This window comes from Oncorhynchus tshawytscha, linkage group LG19 (assembly GCF_018296145.1).
Source record: "Oncorhynchus tshawytscha isolate Ot180627B linkage group LG19, Otsh_v2.0, whole genome shotgun sequence".
Lineage (NCBI taxonomy): Eukaryota > Metazoa > Chordata > Actinopteri > Salmoniformes > Salmonidae > Oncorhynchus > Oncorhynchus tshawytscha.
The window spans coordinates 39,693,478-39,710,518 of record NC_056447.1 but is presented as its reverse complement, the minus strand read 5'-3'; the positions used below and the strand labels follow the sequence as shown (position 1 = coordinate 39,710,518).

General features: G+C 42.6%; 1 protein-coding gene across 1 annotated transcript in view; it reads right to left on the bottom strand.

The window, feature by feature from the left end:
- Positions 1–17,041, bottom strand: part of LOC112219002 (UPF0606 protein KIAA1549) — an 80,872-nt gene that overhangs the window by 37,641 nt on the left and 26,190 nt on the right. The window contains exon 3 of the mRNA XM_042301659.1: positions 252–2,501. Coding sequence (XP_042157593.1) covers positions 252–2,501 — 2,250 coding nt within the window. The remainder of the gene's footprint in view (positions 1–251; positions 2,502–17,041) is intronic.

Sequence of the window (17,041 nt, the reverse complement as noted above, 5' to 3'; positions counted from 1 at the left end):
GGGAAGCACATCTCATCTCTATCATGTCTAATTGAGAACATCTTGTTATAGATTAATTAAGTGTACAATATTTTCAAAACATTAAATCACAAACCATGATTTTCATATGAAAAGTGAAAGAATAACACTTCAGAGTTGACAATTATATCTTCGTAGCATTGATCAAGTTGACAACCCACACAATGTTCCTGTCATTAAAAAAGTATTAAAAAAAAAGTATATCAACACGACAAAAAGATCATTCAACTTACCGACTTTAACAAAGTACACAGGCTTGGAGACATTACAGAGGTACTGGCGGCCAATGGTTGTAGGCAGGCTTTTTGTGGTTGTTATGTTTAAAGGGGTGGTGGTGGTAGTGGTGGTGGCCAGAGCAGTGGTTGTAGAGGCCTTAGTGGTGATGGTGGTGGTAGTAGTAGTGGTGGTGGCAGGATCAGTTGTGGAGGGGGTGTCTACGGTGCTAAGTGTACTCTGGCTGACGTTTGTCACTGCTGTGACAGGACTATCCGTATCAATACCTTGGTCAGCCATGACTGACACCGGGGGAAATGTGGTGGCATTTGTGGCTCGCTCTGTGGGGCCTGAGGTGACATCGGGGGGTAATTCTGTTTGACCAGGCACTGGGGTGAAGGCGAGAGAGGTGGTCAACACAGGAGTGACGAGAGAGGTGCTGATGAGGGCCGTCTCTGTGGCGGTGGGGGACACATACCACTGGATGTCTGTCTCAGAGGCCATAGCACTAGGCTGCACAGACACTAATACAGAGCTGCTGTCCAGTCTGACACTGGAGGTGGCCACAGGGCTAATCCATTCCCCGGAGGACACCTGACCAGTGACACCCCACAGGGAGGATGACAGGTCCATGGAGGGGGTTGGCGCTAATGAAGGCTCCAGGAACGGCACTGAGAAATTCAGAGAAGTCATCTCCGTGGCGTCTGCTGTGGTCGTATTGAGAGGCTCTGAGCCAGATATATCAGAGGACTCTTTAATCCAGGTAGTGTTGTCAGAAGGCTGGACCTCCACTCCATAGGAGGCTGTGAGCATGTGGCTGGGGTCCTCAGTGAACGTGCTGGTGGCCATGATGTGGATGGTGCTGATGGACATCAGGGAGAAATGTCTGGAGATGGTGGTCACATTGGTGCCTCTGTGTTCTTCAGAGTCATCCTTGGTCAGCTGGACGGTGTAGTACTCCAGGCTGTTCATGTCTGGTAGGAGAAGGTCTGTTGGTTCAACAGTGAAGGTATCTGTCCAGTCTACGCCTGAACCTTCTGGTAGACTACCTTGAGGTGTTGGTGTTGAGGCTAGCATTGAGTGACTGGGATATGGATGGATAGAGGGAGGAACAGATGTGGGGGCCACACTTCTAACACCAGAGCTGAGATCTGTTGTAGTGAGACTAAGTGAAGACGTCACGTGACGCATCGAGGAGAAGGACACGCCAACCCTGGAGGGGAAGGAGGTGTCGTAGCGTTCCGCATTGGAGTCCTCCAGGTCGTACATGTCTGTGGGAAGGTTGGTGACCAGGGAGAAGTCGTCGCCCTCCGAGCCCATATAGGACACGGTCTCCGGGTGGTCTCCGGAGCCCCAGTCCACCTCCATGGTGTTGGTGGGGAAGAAGTCCTCAGTAGGGACCATGGTGGGCTCGGCTGAGGAGGACGTGGTCTGTGGGCTCAGGAAAGGCACATAGCTGGGAGCCAGCTGCATTTCAGGCGATGGCTTCAGGAGCATGTAAATACCTTGGGCAGCATCATCCTTCTGCATGAGCTCACTGCTGGGGCGCAGGTGATCCAGATCGATTAATCTACTGGATGGCTCAAGAGGCAGTTTGTGATCCAGCGAGAGATCGCCTAAACTCTGGGACACATCTGGATTAGGTCTAGACTCTGGGCTGGCTTGGTCTGATAGGGCTGCTACATCTACCAAATTGTCAACAGGCAGTCTAGGCAGGTTGAGGGGTCCAACAGGAAGTAATGTCATAAGTGCAGGAGTTCTCTGTTTTGATGGGTCTTGCTGGTTGCTGGGGGGTAATAATGGAGGTTCATCTGAAGCTCTTTCATTAGAGTTTGGGACAATAAACTGTGGAGACGTAGTCCCACTGGTGGCTGTAGAGAAGTTCAAGGGTGTTGTGGATATGTTGGACTGTGGTCCGAGAAGCTTCTGGTGTGGTACTGTAACAAGGGTTGAAGAGGTAGCTGCCATGGTTGAGATATGAAGCTCTCTGGGCCTGTCCCTTGAGAGTCGGGCTGGGCCTTCAGGGTGTTTCTGAAGGACAATCGCAGGCTCCGAAGAGCTAAAAGGGGGAGTGGACAGGGGGTCACTAGACCTAGAAGGTGATTCAAGTGGTAGGGGACCAGGTGAAAGGAGAGCTATAGTTGTAGTGTCATCTAGGTGCTCAGAGGCATCAGTGTGTGAAACTAATAAGGCTGAGGGTGATTCAGTCCAGCTTGGTACTTCTTCCTGAAACTCTTCCAACATGGTGGGATCCAATGAAGGCCAGTCTCCTGAAAAAGACAACAACAAATCAAACATGAACTAAGACTGCACTGAAATATTTGATCATCATTGCGACACCTAGAGTACTGTGGAAAATAGCCTGCTTTTCAAATTGACTAAGAAAGAAATATGATCTCATTGACGATTTGTTATTGCTGGTATTATATGGTGAACCTTTTTTATTTCATTTTCTTGCTTAGTGAGTTCTGACAACAACCTTGGAAATGACCAAGAAGGAAGCCATCCATCACTCTTCAAAGAACAAAGTCGGTTATAAATGTTGAACAAAATTGCATGATCAAATCAAACGACACTGTAAGGTTGTATTCGGCGCATGTGACAAATCCAATTTGATTTGATTAATAGGATAGGTCTCAAATACGATCTATCAGGCTCTTTAGCCTTTAGAGTAGCAGCCCACTGGGCAAAAACAGGTGGAATCAACATTGTTTCAACGAATTGTGACGTGCAATCTACGCAGAAAACACATTCCATTTGAAAAATTAATCAATGTAAACTGTTGTTTTGACGGTCAAATTTACACCACAGAATTATCTCATCATGGTAACCAAATTTCAACATAGAAAAACAGTGTATGAAATATGTTGAATTTGTACCTTTAAACTTATATCCACTATCAGAAAAAAACCTACAGGCTGGGCAGCACCTCCTACTGGATAATTGATCATCTACAGCTACCCTTTAGTCTCCCATCCAAGGTTTAAACCAAACCCAGACCTGCTTAGCTATGATATTTGTCACTGACTATTACCAATGTGCTATCATGAGAATAATCACACAAGCTCCACTTAAACTAAATCAATTCACTGTTGCTATTGAATACATTCCAAAAGGTAGGTTTAACAGAGTAAATGAAATGTGAACATATATTATCAATCATCAATGATGCTATTTAGGCCTATGTAGCATTTGCAAAGTCATCAACAGTAACCGTTTGAATTCAACAAAATATGACTAGGTTAATATGCCTGAGGGTTTCAAGCTCTGGTTGATTTTGATCCATCATATAATTTGTTAACTTGTACACAAGTTAATACACTAGTTATTGAATTTCAAAAGTGACATTGCATTGTCTTTGGTTGTCAACACAACCAAATATAAACATTTTAAGGAGATGTATCTTCTGCTTGGATAGTTCCATCTGTGTCACTGACTTAATTCCAGTTTGTCTACAAATAAATAAATTAAATATGTTGGATTCACATCTTCATCTCAACCAAAAATCTAAGTTAAAGAATAGGAATAAATAAAACCATATTTGATTTAGTCCTATTCTATAACTTAGAATTTTGGTTGAGATGGATATGTGAATCCAACATATCAATTATGAATCGCCTGAAAATCTAGCCTTCTCAAAAAAGGCCACGTGCAAAAAGACACCAACCAACATTACAATTCCACTTATAGGCTGTGACATTGTGTTTGTGTACTTCTACGATCACTACAGTGCCTAGTCTAACTAATGCAGTACCATTTGCCAAAGTGGCTGTAAAATGTATTTTGAATAACGAAACAGACACAGTCAGTGTTCAGTGAACGGATGCAGCCACAAAGTGGACCACAGAAATGACATAAAAGTAATCCCCAGAAACATCATGGAACAGCTTTAGCCTAAGCAGTAACAAATGGGTTACACAGGGCGCATTTTGCGATGGTGTGCTACAATGCCTTTAGTGTGTGTGTGTATAGCCTCATTTCTTTTGTGTGTGATGATGATACTGAGATGTATGGGGACCATATGTTCCATAGTAAAAACCTCAGGACATTCTAGCTTAAGGGTCCAAAATGAGCTACTGACTGAAGCGCTCTAGTAGGAACAACTAGCTACTGTAAAATGTTCTGGTGCTTGACCTTGGAATGATGGATGTCCCCATTCTACCTCACCAACAAGCAATTGTAGCTGTTATACAAAATCCCTCACAAACCTACAGTTACAAATTCTAGTGATTTTTTTAGGGTGGGTTTTGTTAGGCACTGCAGTGCTGTTACGGCCAATAAGTCTTCGCTGAGGCAGTGAGTACATTTCTGACACACTTGCCAGACGAGAGAGTGCCAACTGCCTTTTTCTAAAGTAATTTGCTTCTTGCATAACTTAAGCATTATGCATGATTTAATTGGGAACTGCCATGATTACACAAGTTAGTTGAATACACGTGTGTTGTCTGTGTGTGCGTGCGTATGTGCTTGTGTGTGTGCGCACATGACGTGTGTGTGTGTGTATGCTTCCGGGGCAGGATCTGTGTGAGCTGCCAGGAAGCCATGGGTGCCACGCTACAACACTTTGAATAATTCACAGTAAGCCTTCAAATTAGGTTCCAAAGAGCTGTATCAGTTTGCCTAGTTTATATTCTGATTCTATAAATCCATTAGCATCGCACTTAAAAGTCCAAACAAAGGCTTGTTCTGGGTAATGTTGGATCAGGGAACTTTGAGAACCAGAAAGCAAAACTATACACTGAGTGTACAAAACATAAAGAACACCTTCCTAATATTGAGTTTGCCCTCAGAACAGACTCAATTCATGGCCTCTACAAGGCGTCGAAAGCGTTCAACATGGATGCTGGCCCATGTTGACTCATGGCTGGATTTCCTTTGGTTGGTGGACCATTCATGATACACACAAGATTCTGTTGAGTGTGAAAAACCCAGCAACATTGCAGTTCTTGACACAAACCAATGCACCTGGCATAAGTTCAAAGGAACTTGAAGAGTTTGTCTTGCCCATTCACCCTCTGAATGGTACACATACACATTTTATTGTACCTTCATTTAACTAGGCAAGTCATTTAAGAACAAATTCTTATTTATAATAACAGACTACCTCACCCAACACTGGACCAATTGTGCACCACCCTATGGGACTCCCAATTACAGCCAGTTATCGAACCAGGATCAGTAGTGACACCTCTAGCACTGACATAAAGTGCCTTAGACCACTACACCACTCAGGAGCCCATACACAAACCATCTCTCAATTGTCTCAAGGCTTAAAAATCCTTCTTTAATCTGTCTTCTCCCCTTCATCTACACTGATTTAAAGTGAATTTAACAAGCGACATCAGTAAGGGATCATAGCTTTCACCTGGTCATTCTGTCATCGGAAGGGCAGGTGTTCATAATGTTTTGTACACTCAGTTTATGTTGTCAGATAGACCTATGGTGGAAAATTGCAAGATTATGTTATAATACTTTTATTGCATCAAATGGTTGTTTTATGTAACAGAATAGAGGATTCTTATAACTATTGTGTGTGTGTGTGTGTGTTCTACTCAGGATGGGCCTCTGGGAGATAACACTGACAGGAGATTTACAACATCTTCTGGATGATAAAATCGAAAGAGCATTCCAGAGCATGAGTTAATGTTTCTGTTCTATACCGTACCAGGGCAACATGGCTCCAGTATGCAGTTGGGGGGCACGACACTGGTATCTACACAATGAAAACTGTTGACACAGCAGATACTGTCTGCTATGAATTCTAGGTATCTTTAATACAGATCTTAACCTTGTGACCCATTCTATACATCTGTTGTTCGTCATGTAGGTTGAAAGGGGTGTATCTTGGCTATAAAATACCTTTGTACTTTTGTCTCGGGGCTCTTCACGGAGCGTGAATCGTTGACCAGCCATCATTTTCATAGACCACTCAATCGATTCACTTTATATGTGTGCGTTGTATTGACCTGCTCCCGTATTAATAAGTGAATAAAGATTTAGTTTAAGTATAACTCTGACTTGTGTGAGAAGTGTGTCTCTCCTCATTTGATAGTAAAGAAATGAACCACCACAGACCACTAGGCAGATCAGACAGCTGGGTGAGGTGACCACCTAATGGTAAATGTGATGCTATCTTGTAGGACGTAGACTGTCAACATGAGCCTTCTGGAGGAATACTGTGTCAGGTGTATTTACACTGAGGTGAACTGACAGGTGAGATGGAGAAATTATTGTCCACAATTTAATTTGAGAGGACGCTTAGAGAAAGAAATGTATGTATGAAAAAAAGGTCTGTTCAGAGCCTGACTAGGCAATGCTAGCAGCACAGACACAACCAGACTCATCATAGTGACTCAGTAACCACCTGCCATGTGTCTGCTCTCTGTATGAGCTCTCTGTGCACATCCAAACAACCACAGTACCAGCTGAAAATATACAGTGCCTTCGGAAAGTATTCAGACCCCTTGACATTTTGTTACATTAGAATAAGTCTAAAATGTATTAAATAAAAATGAATCCTCAGCAATCAACACACAACACCCCATAATGGCAAACCGAAAACAGGTTATTTAAACATTTTTGCAAATGTATTAAAAATAAAAAAACATAAATACCTTATTTACATAAGAATTCAGAACCTTTGCTACTGTATGAGACTCTAAATTGAGCTCAGGTGCCTCCTGTTTCCATTGATCATCCTTGATGTTTATACAACTTGATTGGAGTCCACCTGTGAAGGTCCCCAAGAACACAGAAGCCTCCATCATTCTTAAATTGAAGAAGTTTAGAACCATTAAGACACTTCCTAGAGCTGGCCGCCCAGCCAAACTGAGCAATCGGGGCAGAAGGGCCTTGGCTAAGGAGGTGACCAAGAAAAAGATGGTCACTCTGACAGACCTCTAGGAGTTCCTCTGTAGAGATGGGAGAACCTTCTAGAAGGACAACCATCTCTGCAGCACTCCACCAATAAGGCCTTTATGGTAGATGGATGCCACTCCTCAGTAAAAAAGGCACATGACGGTCTGCTTGGAGTTTTCCAAAAGGCAGCTAAAGATTCTCAGACCATGAGAAACAAGATTCTCTGATCGGATGAAAACAACATTAAACTCCTTGACCTGAATGCCAAGCATCACTTTCCGAAGGCAATGTACAAGAAAACTCTTCAACACACACATCATCATACAGGCCAAACTACGAGAACCACTGAGTGATCTAGCCGAATAACCACAGCTGCTCAGACATCTAGAATGGCTATGACGCATTTGAACCTTGTTTGTGGAGATGAACTTGAACTCAATCAAGTGGTTATTTTGGGAAAGCTCATCTGCTTTCCTTCAGTGCTCCCATTCAGTCACTATGTTAGATCTAGACAGCGGCTGGCTGCACCTAAGAGGAAAACATTCTAAATGCTATCATAGGGCACCTTAATCAGGCCAACATGTCCCTTTTTCTTGTGCCTCCTGAAAATGAGTCTCTACTGCCAGTGCCTGCATATTCCAGTGTACACTAGCTAGCAAACCGCAACATGGCGTCACAGCGTGCCAAGCGTTTGAACGCCCAGTAGCTGGGTAACACTCCCCCACCCTCCTCCTCCTGACCATTAATAAGACAAAAGAGAGAAAGAGGCTGGGTGGCTGGCTGATGGGTGCTGGGAAGGAAGATCTAGTGAGCCTATGAGGACATTGTGCTAGTAGGCTCAGAGGCACCACAAAAGGCAAGCAGATGATTCAGCACTACTCTGCCTGGCCTCAGGGTCCCTGCTGGATGACTGAGCCTAGCTCTCAGGCACAAGTTCAGTGGAGGTGAGTAACTACTGTAAAAAAGGCACATTGCTCACTGTGTTGCAGGTCTATTGGAAGTAGTAGTCTAACATAAAGCCAAACATGAAGGCTACCTCTGAACTTTGTCAATCACTATTTGGACCATTGCTGATTTGATTCATTCTTGGCTCTGTGTTTTGGGACATTAATGAGCTGCTTTCAACACTAAGCCCATCTATCCAGAAAACATTTGAGGTCCCCTGGTCTCTACAACAGGTACAGAAATGTAGGTCAGAGGCTACTTGGAGTTTATGGAACACCAAACCATCACCACATCACCCCTGTGCGGAGCAGGTCAAATGTATTTACTGTTGCAATTAGGAAAATCAGCTACGCTCGGATGCAGTGGAGGCTGCTGAGGGGAAGTCGGCTCATAATAATGGCTGGAACAGAGAGAATGGAATGGCATCAAAAATATGGAAACCATGTGTTTGATACCATTAAACTGATTCCGCTCCAGCCATTACCACAAGCTCATCCTCCACATAAGGTGCCACCAACCTCCTGCTATTACTGACACATCTTTAAATCAGGTCACCATCTTAAAGGTCACTACACATTAAAGAAGAGTTTCGCTATTTAGGAACCTAATCTGTATTTTTTATGTAAATGGATGTTATATAAGGGCCCCCCCCCAAAAAAAATGTTCACTTGGTTTTGAAAAACTTACCCCAGCAGCAACTGACTTCCTGAGCCTCATTCTGCAGTTCCAGGGTGTGCGAAAAACATGAAAATAAGACTACAAAAACACCCAAATACATCCTTTTACAAACGGCAAAGCTCAGTATTGTGATGCAGGTTTTTAAAAAGCTGTATAAAGGAAATTGTGTCTAAAATGTATCCACAACGTTCTAATCCATTTTGTGAAAAACAAGTACATTTTCTGTCTGTGCATATTGGCGTGCATTTCCTGTAACTGGCATGGAACAGGCACGCGGATGCCCCCTTGGAGTGACCACATGAAATATTACATAATCGCAACACAAATGTCAAGTGCTGAGCTGGCAAAAGGAGCATGCCATAGGACAGGCTTGAAGTGTGAAGGTGAACGGAAAGGCACTGGAGCAACGAACTGCCCTTGTTGTCTCTGCCTGGCCGATTCCCCTCTCTCTTGGATTCTCTGCCTCTAACCCTATTACAGGGGCTGAGTCACTGGCTTACTGGTGCTCTTCCATGCTTTCCCTAGGAGGGGTGTGTCACTTGAGTGGGTTGAGTCACTGACGTGATCTTCCTGTCCGGGTTGGCGCTCCCCCTTGGGTTGTGCCGTGGCGGAGATCTTTGTGGGCTATACTCGGGCTTTCCTCAGGATGGTAAGTTGGTGGTTGCAGATATCCCTCTAGTGGTGTGGGGGCTGTGCTTTGGCAAATTGGGTGGTGTTATATCCTGCCTGTTTGGCCCTGTCCTGGGGTATCATCGGATGGGGCCACGGTGTCTCCCGACCCTTCCTGTCTCAGCCTCCAGTATTTATGCTGCAGTAGTATATGTGTCGGGGGGCTAGGGTCAGTCTGTTATATCTGTATATATTAACACGGTGTCCTGTGTTAATTTAAGTATGCTCTCTCTAATTCTCTCTTTCTCGGAGGACCTGAGCCCTTGCTGTCCCCAGTCCACCTGGCCGTGCTGCTGCTCCAGTTTCAACTGTTCTGCCTGCAGCTATGGAACCCTGACCTGTTCACCGGACGTGCTACCTGTCCCAGACCTGCTGTTTTCAACTCTCTAGAGACAGCAGGAGCAGTAGAGATACTCTGAATGATCGGCTATGAAAAGCCAACTGACATTTACTCCTGAGGTGCTGACCTGTTGCACCCTCAACAAGCACTGTGATTATTATTATTTGACCCTGCTGGTCATCTATGAACATTTGAACATCTTGGCCATGTTCTGTTATAATCTCCACCCGGCACAGCCAGAAGAGGACTGGCCACCCCTCAACGCCTGGTTCCTCTCTAGGTTTCTTCCTAGGTTCTGGCCTTTCTAGGGAGTTTTTCCTAGCCATCGTGCTTCTACACCTGCATTGCTTGCTGTTTGGGGTTTTAGGCTGGGTTTCTGTAAAGCACTTTCTTACATCAGCTGATGTAAGAAGGGTGTAACGCTCGTCGTTGGAATGAGGTGAGGACCAAAGCGCAGCGTGGTAAGTGTTCATCATTATACTTATTAAACAGAGAACACTAAACAAAATAAGAAAGGAGAACGAAACGAAACAGTTCTGTAAGTTGACATACACCCACACCACACAGGTGGGAAAAGTCAAGGTGTCTGAATAGCTCCCGAATGCACTGCATGTAGTGGTATAATAATGTTATGATCTTTTGTTTTATGTGTGATGTAAGTGCCTTAATGTATTTGGACCTCAGGAAGAGTAGCTGCTGCCTAATAAATACAAATGTTCTCAAGGTAGCCTTTGATAAATAACATGTTTTATCAAAATAGGACATTAATGATGCCAATGACACATTTACTTGTGTAGGCCTAACTTTAAGTTAGCCTAACATTCAAAGTCCAGGTCAACAAGGAATGTAGCCTATTATACTATAATAATGACACTTTTCAAATGGTTACTGTTTAGCGAAATATTATTGATGAGTAATCAAATGATTTTATTCCTTTCATTAAAAATGCTAGGCTACATTTGTCAATTTCCTCATCCACAAAGCCATTTCATTAGCGTCTGACAGCATTCTAGAATGAATGGGAGGTTCATTTATTCACTACGTGAAAAATCTCCACCTAATGAGATTTTATTCCTACTGCACGTGGTGGGGCCTTGATGTGTCTCATTTGCATACCTAATGAATAGCTGGCTATGCCATCTACACACTGGCACAAATGGTCTTGATAAGAAATATTGAACTCCTCACTCAATCTAAAGACTGTGGATGAAAGTGTGTCTGATTTTAGCATTCCATGTCTACTAGCAACACAGGTCTGTTCATATGACAATGTACAGTAACTACTCAATCAGTTTGAGCCCAGGAGTTGCTGGCAGGTGGGCTGTAGGGTCCTGTGATGGTCTGCTACTGTACTGCTACCTCTTGCCTGTAGCCTTGATGATGGCGAACCATTTATAACATCATAGGTTCTGGGCTTAGACATTTGGCTGGATTTCAGCAGATGTGCCAAATGGATTGTCTGTCTTACGTTTTATTGTTGTCTACTACTTTTATTTATCCCTTATTCTTTTTATATGGGATCACATCCAGCAATGATATTAAATAGGATTGTTCAGAGAGAGAAAGAAAGAGAGTAAAAATAGCAGTCCTCATTCTACAGGGTTTGTTCTAGGTGGGTGCATCATTGACAGATGTGAGGCAAGCCTTGTACACACACTTCACTTGCACATTTTGTTTAAATAAAAACATTCCTCTAAGGAAAAACATCTATAGATTCTGGCCTGATACATAAGGATCCTCATCAAGATCTATAGCCAAGAACTCAAAGGTCTTTGAAGATTGAAAAAGTAGCCTTTCCAACTACAATATTTCTACAGGAAATGTGTTGGTCAGTGATCATAAGCCCTAAATGATTGGATATAAAGACTGAAGGCTACATTAACTTTCCAATGCGAGGGCACTGTGCGACAGTAGAGAGCAGTGATTCGAGGATGGAAACAAATATCAACTCTGTGTACCCATTTAATCTCCATGAGATTAGGATGTTTATTTTTAGGGGAAATGTGCCGGATTTGATAAAGCAGAAAGAGATGATAAAATGATTTAGGCTAGGCTACAGACTGCAATTTGTGTCACACTACATTTTACACATAAGCTAGGCTTATGTAGCACATCACTACTTCAAAAGGAGGCATTTGAACACCTTATTTTTATTTAGTATAAAAAATGAGCAGAAATGCCTTCTGGAACATGTAAACTTTCATGTGCCTTAATAAAAAACTTGTATTCCATCTGTAAATACAAATAATTGTTCAATTACAAGCCTAGTGTTTTAGCCACAGAAAAAGGGAGGAGCCTTCCCGCTAGCCATGATTGGCTGAGATAATGGGTGAGTTGGACATGCCAGAAGATGAATTTGGATTGGTCTGCCATGTAGCATGCATGTCTATAACGTGAGCTGCTCAGTATGTGTTGATAATCCTTTCTAGTGCAGTTTTAAAAAAAGATATAACGTTAGCCATCAAACTACAAAAGTTTTGCTACTTTTCCTCAACATTGATGCACTGAATTTATTTAACTAGGAAGGTCCGTTAAGAACAAATTCTTATTTACAATTACGACCTACACCAGCCAAACCTGGACAACGCTGTGGACCACCCTATGGGACTCCACATAACAGCCGGTTGTGATACAGCCTGGAATCGAACCAGGGTGCCTAATGACACCTCAAGCACAGAGATGCAGTGCCTTAAACCACTGTGCCACTCAGGATAGTAGGCGCTATGAACAGATCAGTTGGAAAAAGTTGTGATGGTCCACTTTCTGCACATGCCACGATCAGTGTGAACCGGAGGGACTTCACAACGCAATATGAATCATTGAAGCGAGTGAAAATGTCATTTATCCCTCCCACACATCCTACCTATCCCAGCTCTGAAACAGAGCTAACCTGATAAGGCCTGTCCGCAGAAAGAACATCTCTGATGTCTGTGATTCTTTGATTCAATCACATCCCATCCCATTTAACTCTACCCAATTCCCAGTTGCCCACTGCTTTAGGCTAGATGGAGAAAGCAATGCTATGGCCAGAAAAGCAGTGTTTGTTTGATGAAATATTCTGCCATTGGAAGGAAAATATAGAAAAAAACGTCTCAGTTGTAAAACCCAAAGGACGATACTATAAAGTGTGTATTTTAGATCTAGGGTCATTACACCAATTCGGTGCCTTTTGAGTAATGAAACTTGGTGGGGAAAAAAGCATGTTTCACCTAATTTTAACATTGCCAAAAAGAGCATATAATAAACTTAACCATGGTTTCCCCATCTCAAGAGGTTTAAATACAAAAATGACTACAGTACAGTGCATTCGGAAGGTATTCAGACCCCTGGACTTTTCCCACATTTTGTTATGTTACAGCCTTACTCTAAAATGATTAAATTGTTATTTTCTCAATCTACACACAATGCCCCATAATGACAAAGCAAAAACTAGTTTAGACATTTTTGCAAATGTATTAAGAATAAACTGAAATAACATTTTACATAAGTATTCAGACTCTACTCAGTACTTTGTTGAAGCACCTTTGGCAGCAACTACAGCCTAGATTCTTCTTGGGTATGATGCTACAAGCTTGGCACACCTGTATTTGGGGAGTTTCTTCCATTCTTCTCTGCAGATCCTCTCAAGCTCTGTTTATTTGGATGGGGAGCGTTGCTGCACAGCTATTTTCAGGTCTATCCAGAGATGTTCGATCGGGTTCAAGTCCGGGCTCTGGCTGGGGCACTCAAGGACATTCAGACTCCTGCGTTGTCTTGGGTTTATGCTTTGCGTCGTTGTCCTGTTGGAAGGTGAGGTCCTGAGCAGGTTTTCATCAAGGATCTCTGTACTTTGCTCCATTCATCTTTGCCTTGATGCTGACAAGTCTCCCAGTCCCTGTCGCTGAAAAACATCCCACAGCATGATGCTGCCACCACCATGCTTCACAGGTGTATGCATTTCCAAATCATGTCCAATCAATTTAATTTATTTATTTCACCTTTATTTAACCAGGTAGGCTAGTTGAGAACAAGTTCTCATTTGCAACTGCGACCTGGCCAAGATAAAGCATAGCAATTCGACACATACAGTAACAGAGTTACACATGGAATAAACAAAACATAATCAATAATACAGTAGAACAAAAGAAAACAAAAAGTCTATATACAGTGAGTGCAAATGAGGTAAGTTAAGGAAATAAATAGGCCATGGTGGCGAAGTAATTACAATATAGCAATTAAACACTGGAATGGTAGATCGGCAGAAGATGAGTGTGCAGGTAGAGATACTGGGGTGCAAAGGAGCAAAATAAATAAATACCAGTATGGGGATGAGGTAGGTAGATGGGCTGTTTACAGATGGGCAATGCACAGGTGCAGTGATCTGTAAGCTGCTCTGACAGCTGGTGCTTAAAGCTAGTGAGGGAGATGTGAGTCTCCAGCTTCAGAGATTTTTGCAATTCGTTCCAGTCATGGGCAGCAGAGAACTGGAAGGAAAGACGACCAAAGGAGGAATTGACTTGGGGTGACCAGTGAGATATACCTGCTGGAACACGTGCTACGAGTGGGTGCTGCTATGGTGACCAGTGAGCTGAGATAAGGCGAGGCTTTACCAAGCAGAGACTTGTAAAAAACATTTTGGACTGCACTGGGGCTTTAAAATCATCCATAAATCCCAGGGGGAATGGATTAACCACAGGTGGACTCCAATCAAGTTGTAGAAACACCTAGGATGATCAAGGGAAACAGGATGCACCTGAGCTCAATAGTCTCAACTTCTGTACCACTCCCTTTTGGGGATCATGGGTAAAAAAAGTTTGAAAACCACAGATACATGATAGTGGAAACAAATGGAGTTGGGTTGGATAATGTAATGGTAGGTTACAGTGTTTCTTACAATCTTCTACTTTGACTAGAATTGTGTTGGACATTGTTAATAAGTGCAGCATTCCCCCAGTTCAAAATAGTTTTGAAAAATACTTCTAATGTTCTGCTTTCCCCTCCCCTCGTGCAATAATTGCTCAATGAGTCTCTGACCTGCGGTTGTGGGAAACATTTTTTGGTGGTGCCATTTTTTTTGTTTGTGCACATGCCACCCAAAAAGTCTGTGCACAGCGGTGTGTGAAAATGTATATGAAACACAGGGGGGGAAAAAACATTTTTGACTGCACTGGGGCTTTAAAATCATCCATAAATCCCAGGGGGAATGGAAGTCAACAGGGAGGAACAAATTAATGCAAGCTTAACTTAAAAAAAAAAAATTGTTAAACCATTGAGCCTGTTTATCTATTGGTAACAGAGTTGATGTTTTATGTCTGACCAGCTCAGTTTTCCACCACAAAACACCAGAAAATGTAGAAAATGTAGTAAAGACTAGAACCAGTTCACCTACATTTATACTATGATTTGACTATTAGATGTTCAATGTTGTAGATTTAAGTACCCATTTCACCATATTAAAACGAGAGTTCAGTTCACGTAACATTTTTTCTTAAAACGAAATCACTTGAAATAAATATTAACTTCAGTAATTAATTTGTCAAAGCAACAAAATAACTATGGCATAACGCTGTATGCTGAGAGTCAGGAAGCAAGTTCAGGGAGTGAATACATTTCATTAAAAGAACAAAACAAGAAACACAAACAGCGTACCAACATGAAACAGCTACAATGATGACTGGGGAAAAAGAAACCGAAGAGAGTGACATAAAGGGCAGGTAATCAAGGAGGTGATGGAGTCCAGGTGAGTGTCATTATGCGCGTAACACTGGTGACAGGTGTGCGCCCTTACAAGCAGCCTGGTGACCTAGAGGCCGGAGTGACGGGACATATGGCTTTACAATGATCTTGAAAACTTGGATAAATGTTGGGATTAGGTTGGTTAAACTCTTCCTGGAAGTCACAGAGGATGCAGAGGGACATGTCAGAGGGACATGTCAGAACGCACTTTAGCAAGTCTTTATTCATATACATTTTTTAAACTATATTAAAAGGACACATCTTTGAATATAAAAGGCTTTTAAAATGCAATATTTGTGCACAATTTCTACTTAAGATATCAAAAGGGACACAAAAGGCACTCATTTCTTTGAACAACCCACCTATCATTGCATTCACAACTCTAAATTGTCTTTCACAGGCTTCCCTAAGCTAAGAACATTGTGTAGATTGTTTTGGAGTCTGTGAAAGCTTGTATGGTATATTTACAGCCTAGTTGGAGTACCCAGATAGAGGACCATGCATGTTTTTAAATAGACAAGGGTAATTTTATCACACAGTGTCTAGACTGATTTGACTGGTGCTAACAGAAGTTCTCTTTTTTTCAGATAGGAACATTGTAAGCAGAGAGCCAAAAGCAAGCAGTCCGTCTGGGTTTGAGTCGATGATAAAACTCAAAATAAACACACGCACACACACAGCTTCGAGCAAACACAGTAACCCACGGAGTCAAACTGAACAGTCCAGTACTAACATATGGAGAACTTTATAATAACCCACCAACCTTCCATTATCAGAATTGGATAAAAAAATGTTTCAGCCAAGCAGCTGGGAAAAGCACACTGGCAGGCCTAGATCTTAGTCTAAATCAGTTGCTGGGAAACACACACAAACAGGCCTAGGTCCTGACCTATATGAGCTCTAGGGAAAGCTGAGATACCAATACTAATGATATAATTTCATTTATTTTTGCCAGGCTCCTTACAGTAAAAAGGTAATTGAATGATTGTGCAATTTGAAAAAAGGGAGAGGTGGGCAAAGAAGAAGGTCTTTTGGTATTAATACTAACTACAAGCCCACACATGGTTCTGTTTTGAGCAGAGCCCCTCACATGACTGGCTCTTCTGAGCCTGGCAGTCGGCTGCGAACCCCAAGTGCAATCGAACAATCTGTGTTGGCGTTCGCTTCATCTGGGAAGCTTTTAAGATGGGAAAGATTCCATTGTTTTTATCAGTTGCCTTTCATTAGATCTAGATCCAAGAGAGAAACAGCCGAGCACTGAGCAGACCGCCCCTCCCACTAAAAGTCATGTTATAGGATCGTCGTTATTGTTGATCGATTGCTTTCCCACATGTTCACTGCTCACATTTGCTTAAATTATGGAAGTAACAATAAAACTAAAATCCTACGTAAGATGCGAGTCCCCATGACAAGGTCAAAATTAGAAGCCTTTTCTAGAGGAGCTGAGAACGTGAACAAGTTAGTCTACTTTAAGAAAAATAATCACTGAATAGGACAGCTAGCTAGGGTTTGAGACAGATGCCCACATAGCTTAGCAGTTACAGAGTCGTTTTCATAATGTCCAGCCAAGTGCTCTCTTCTGGGCTGCCCAGCCAGATGGAGCAC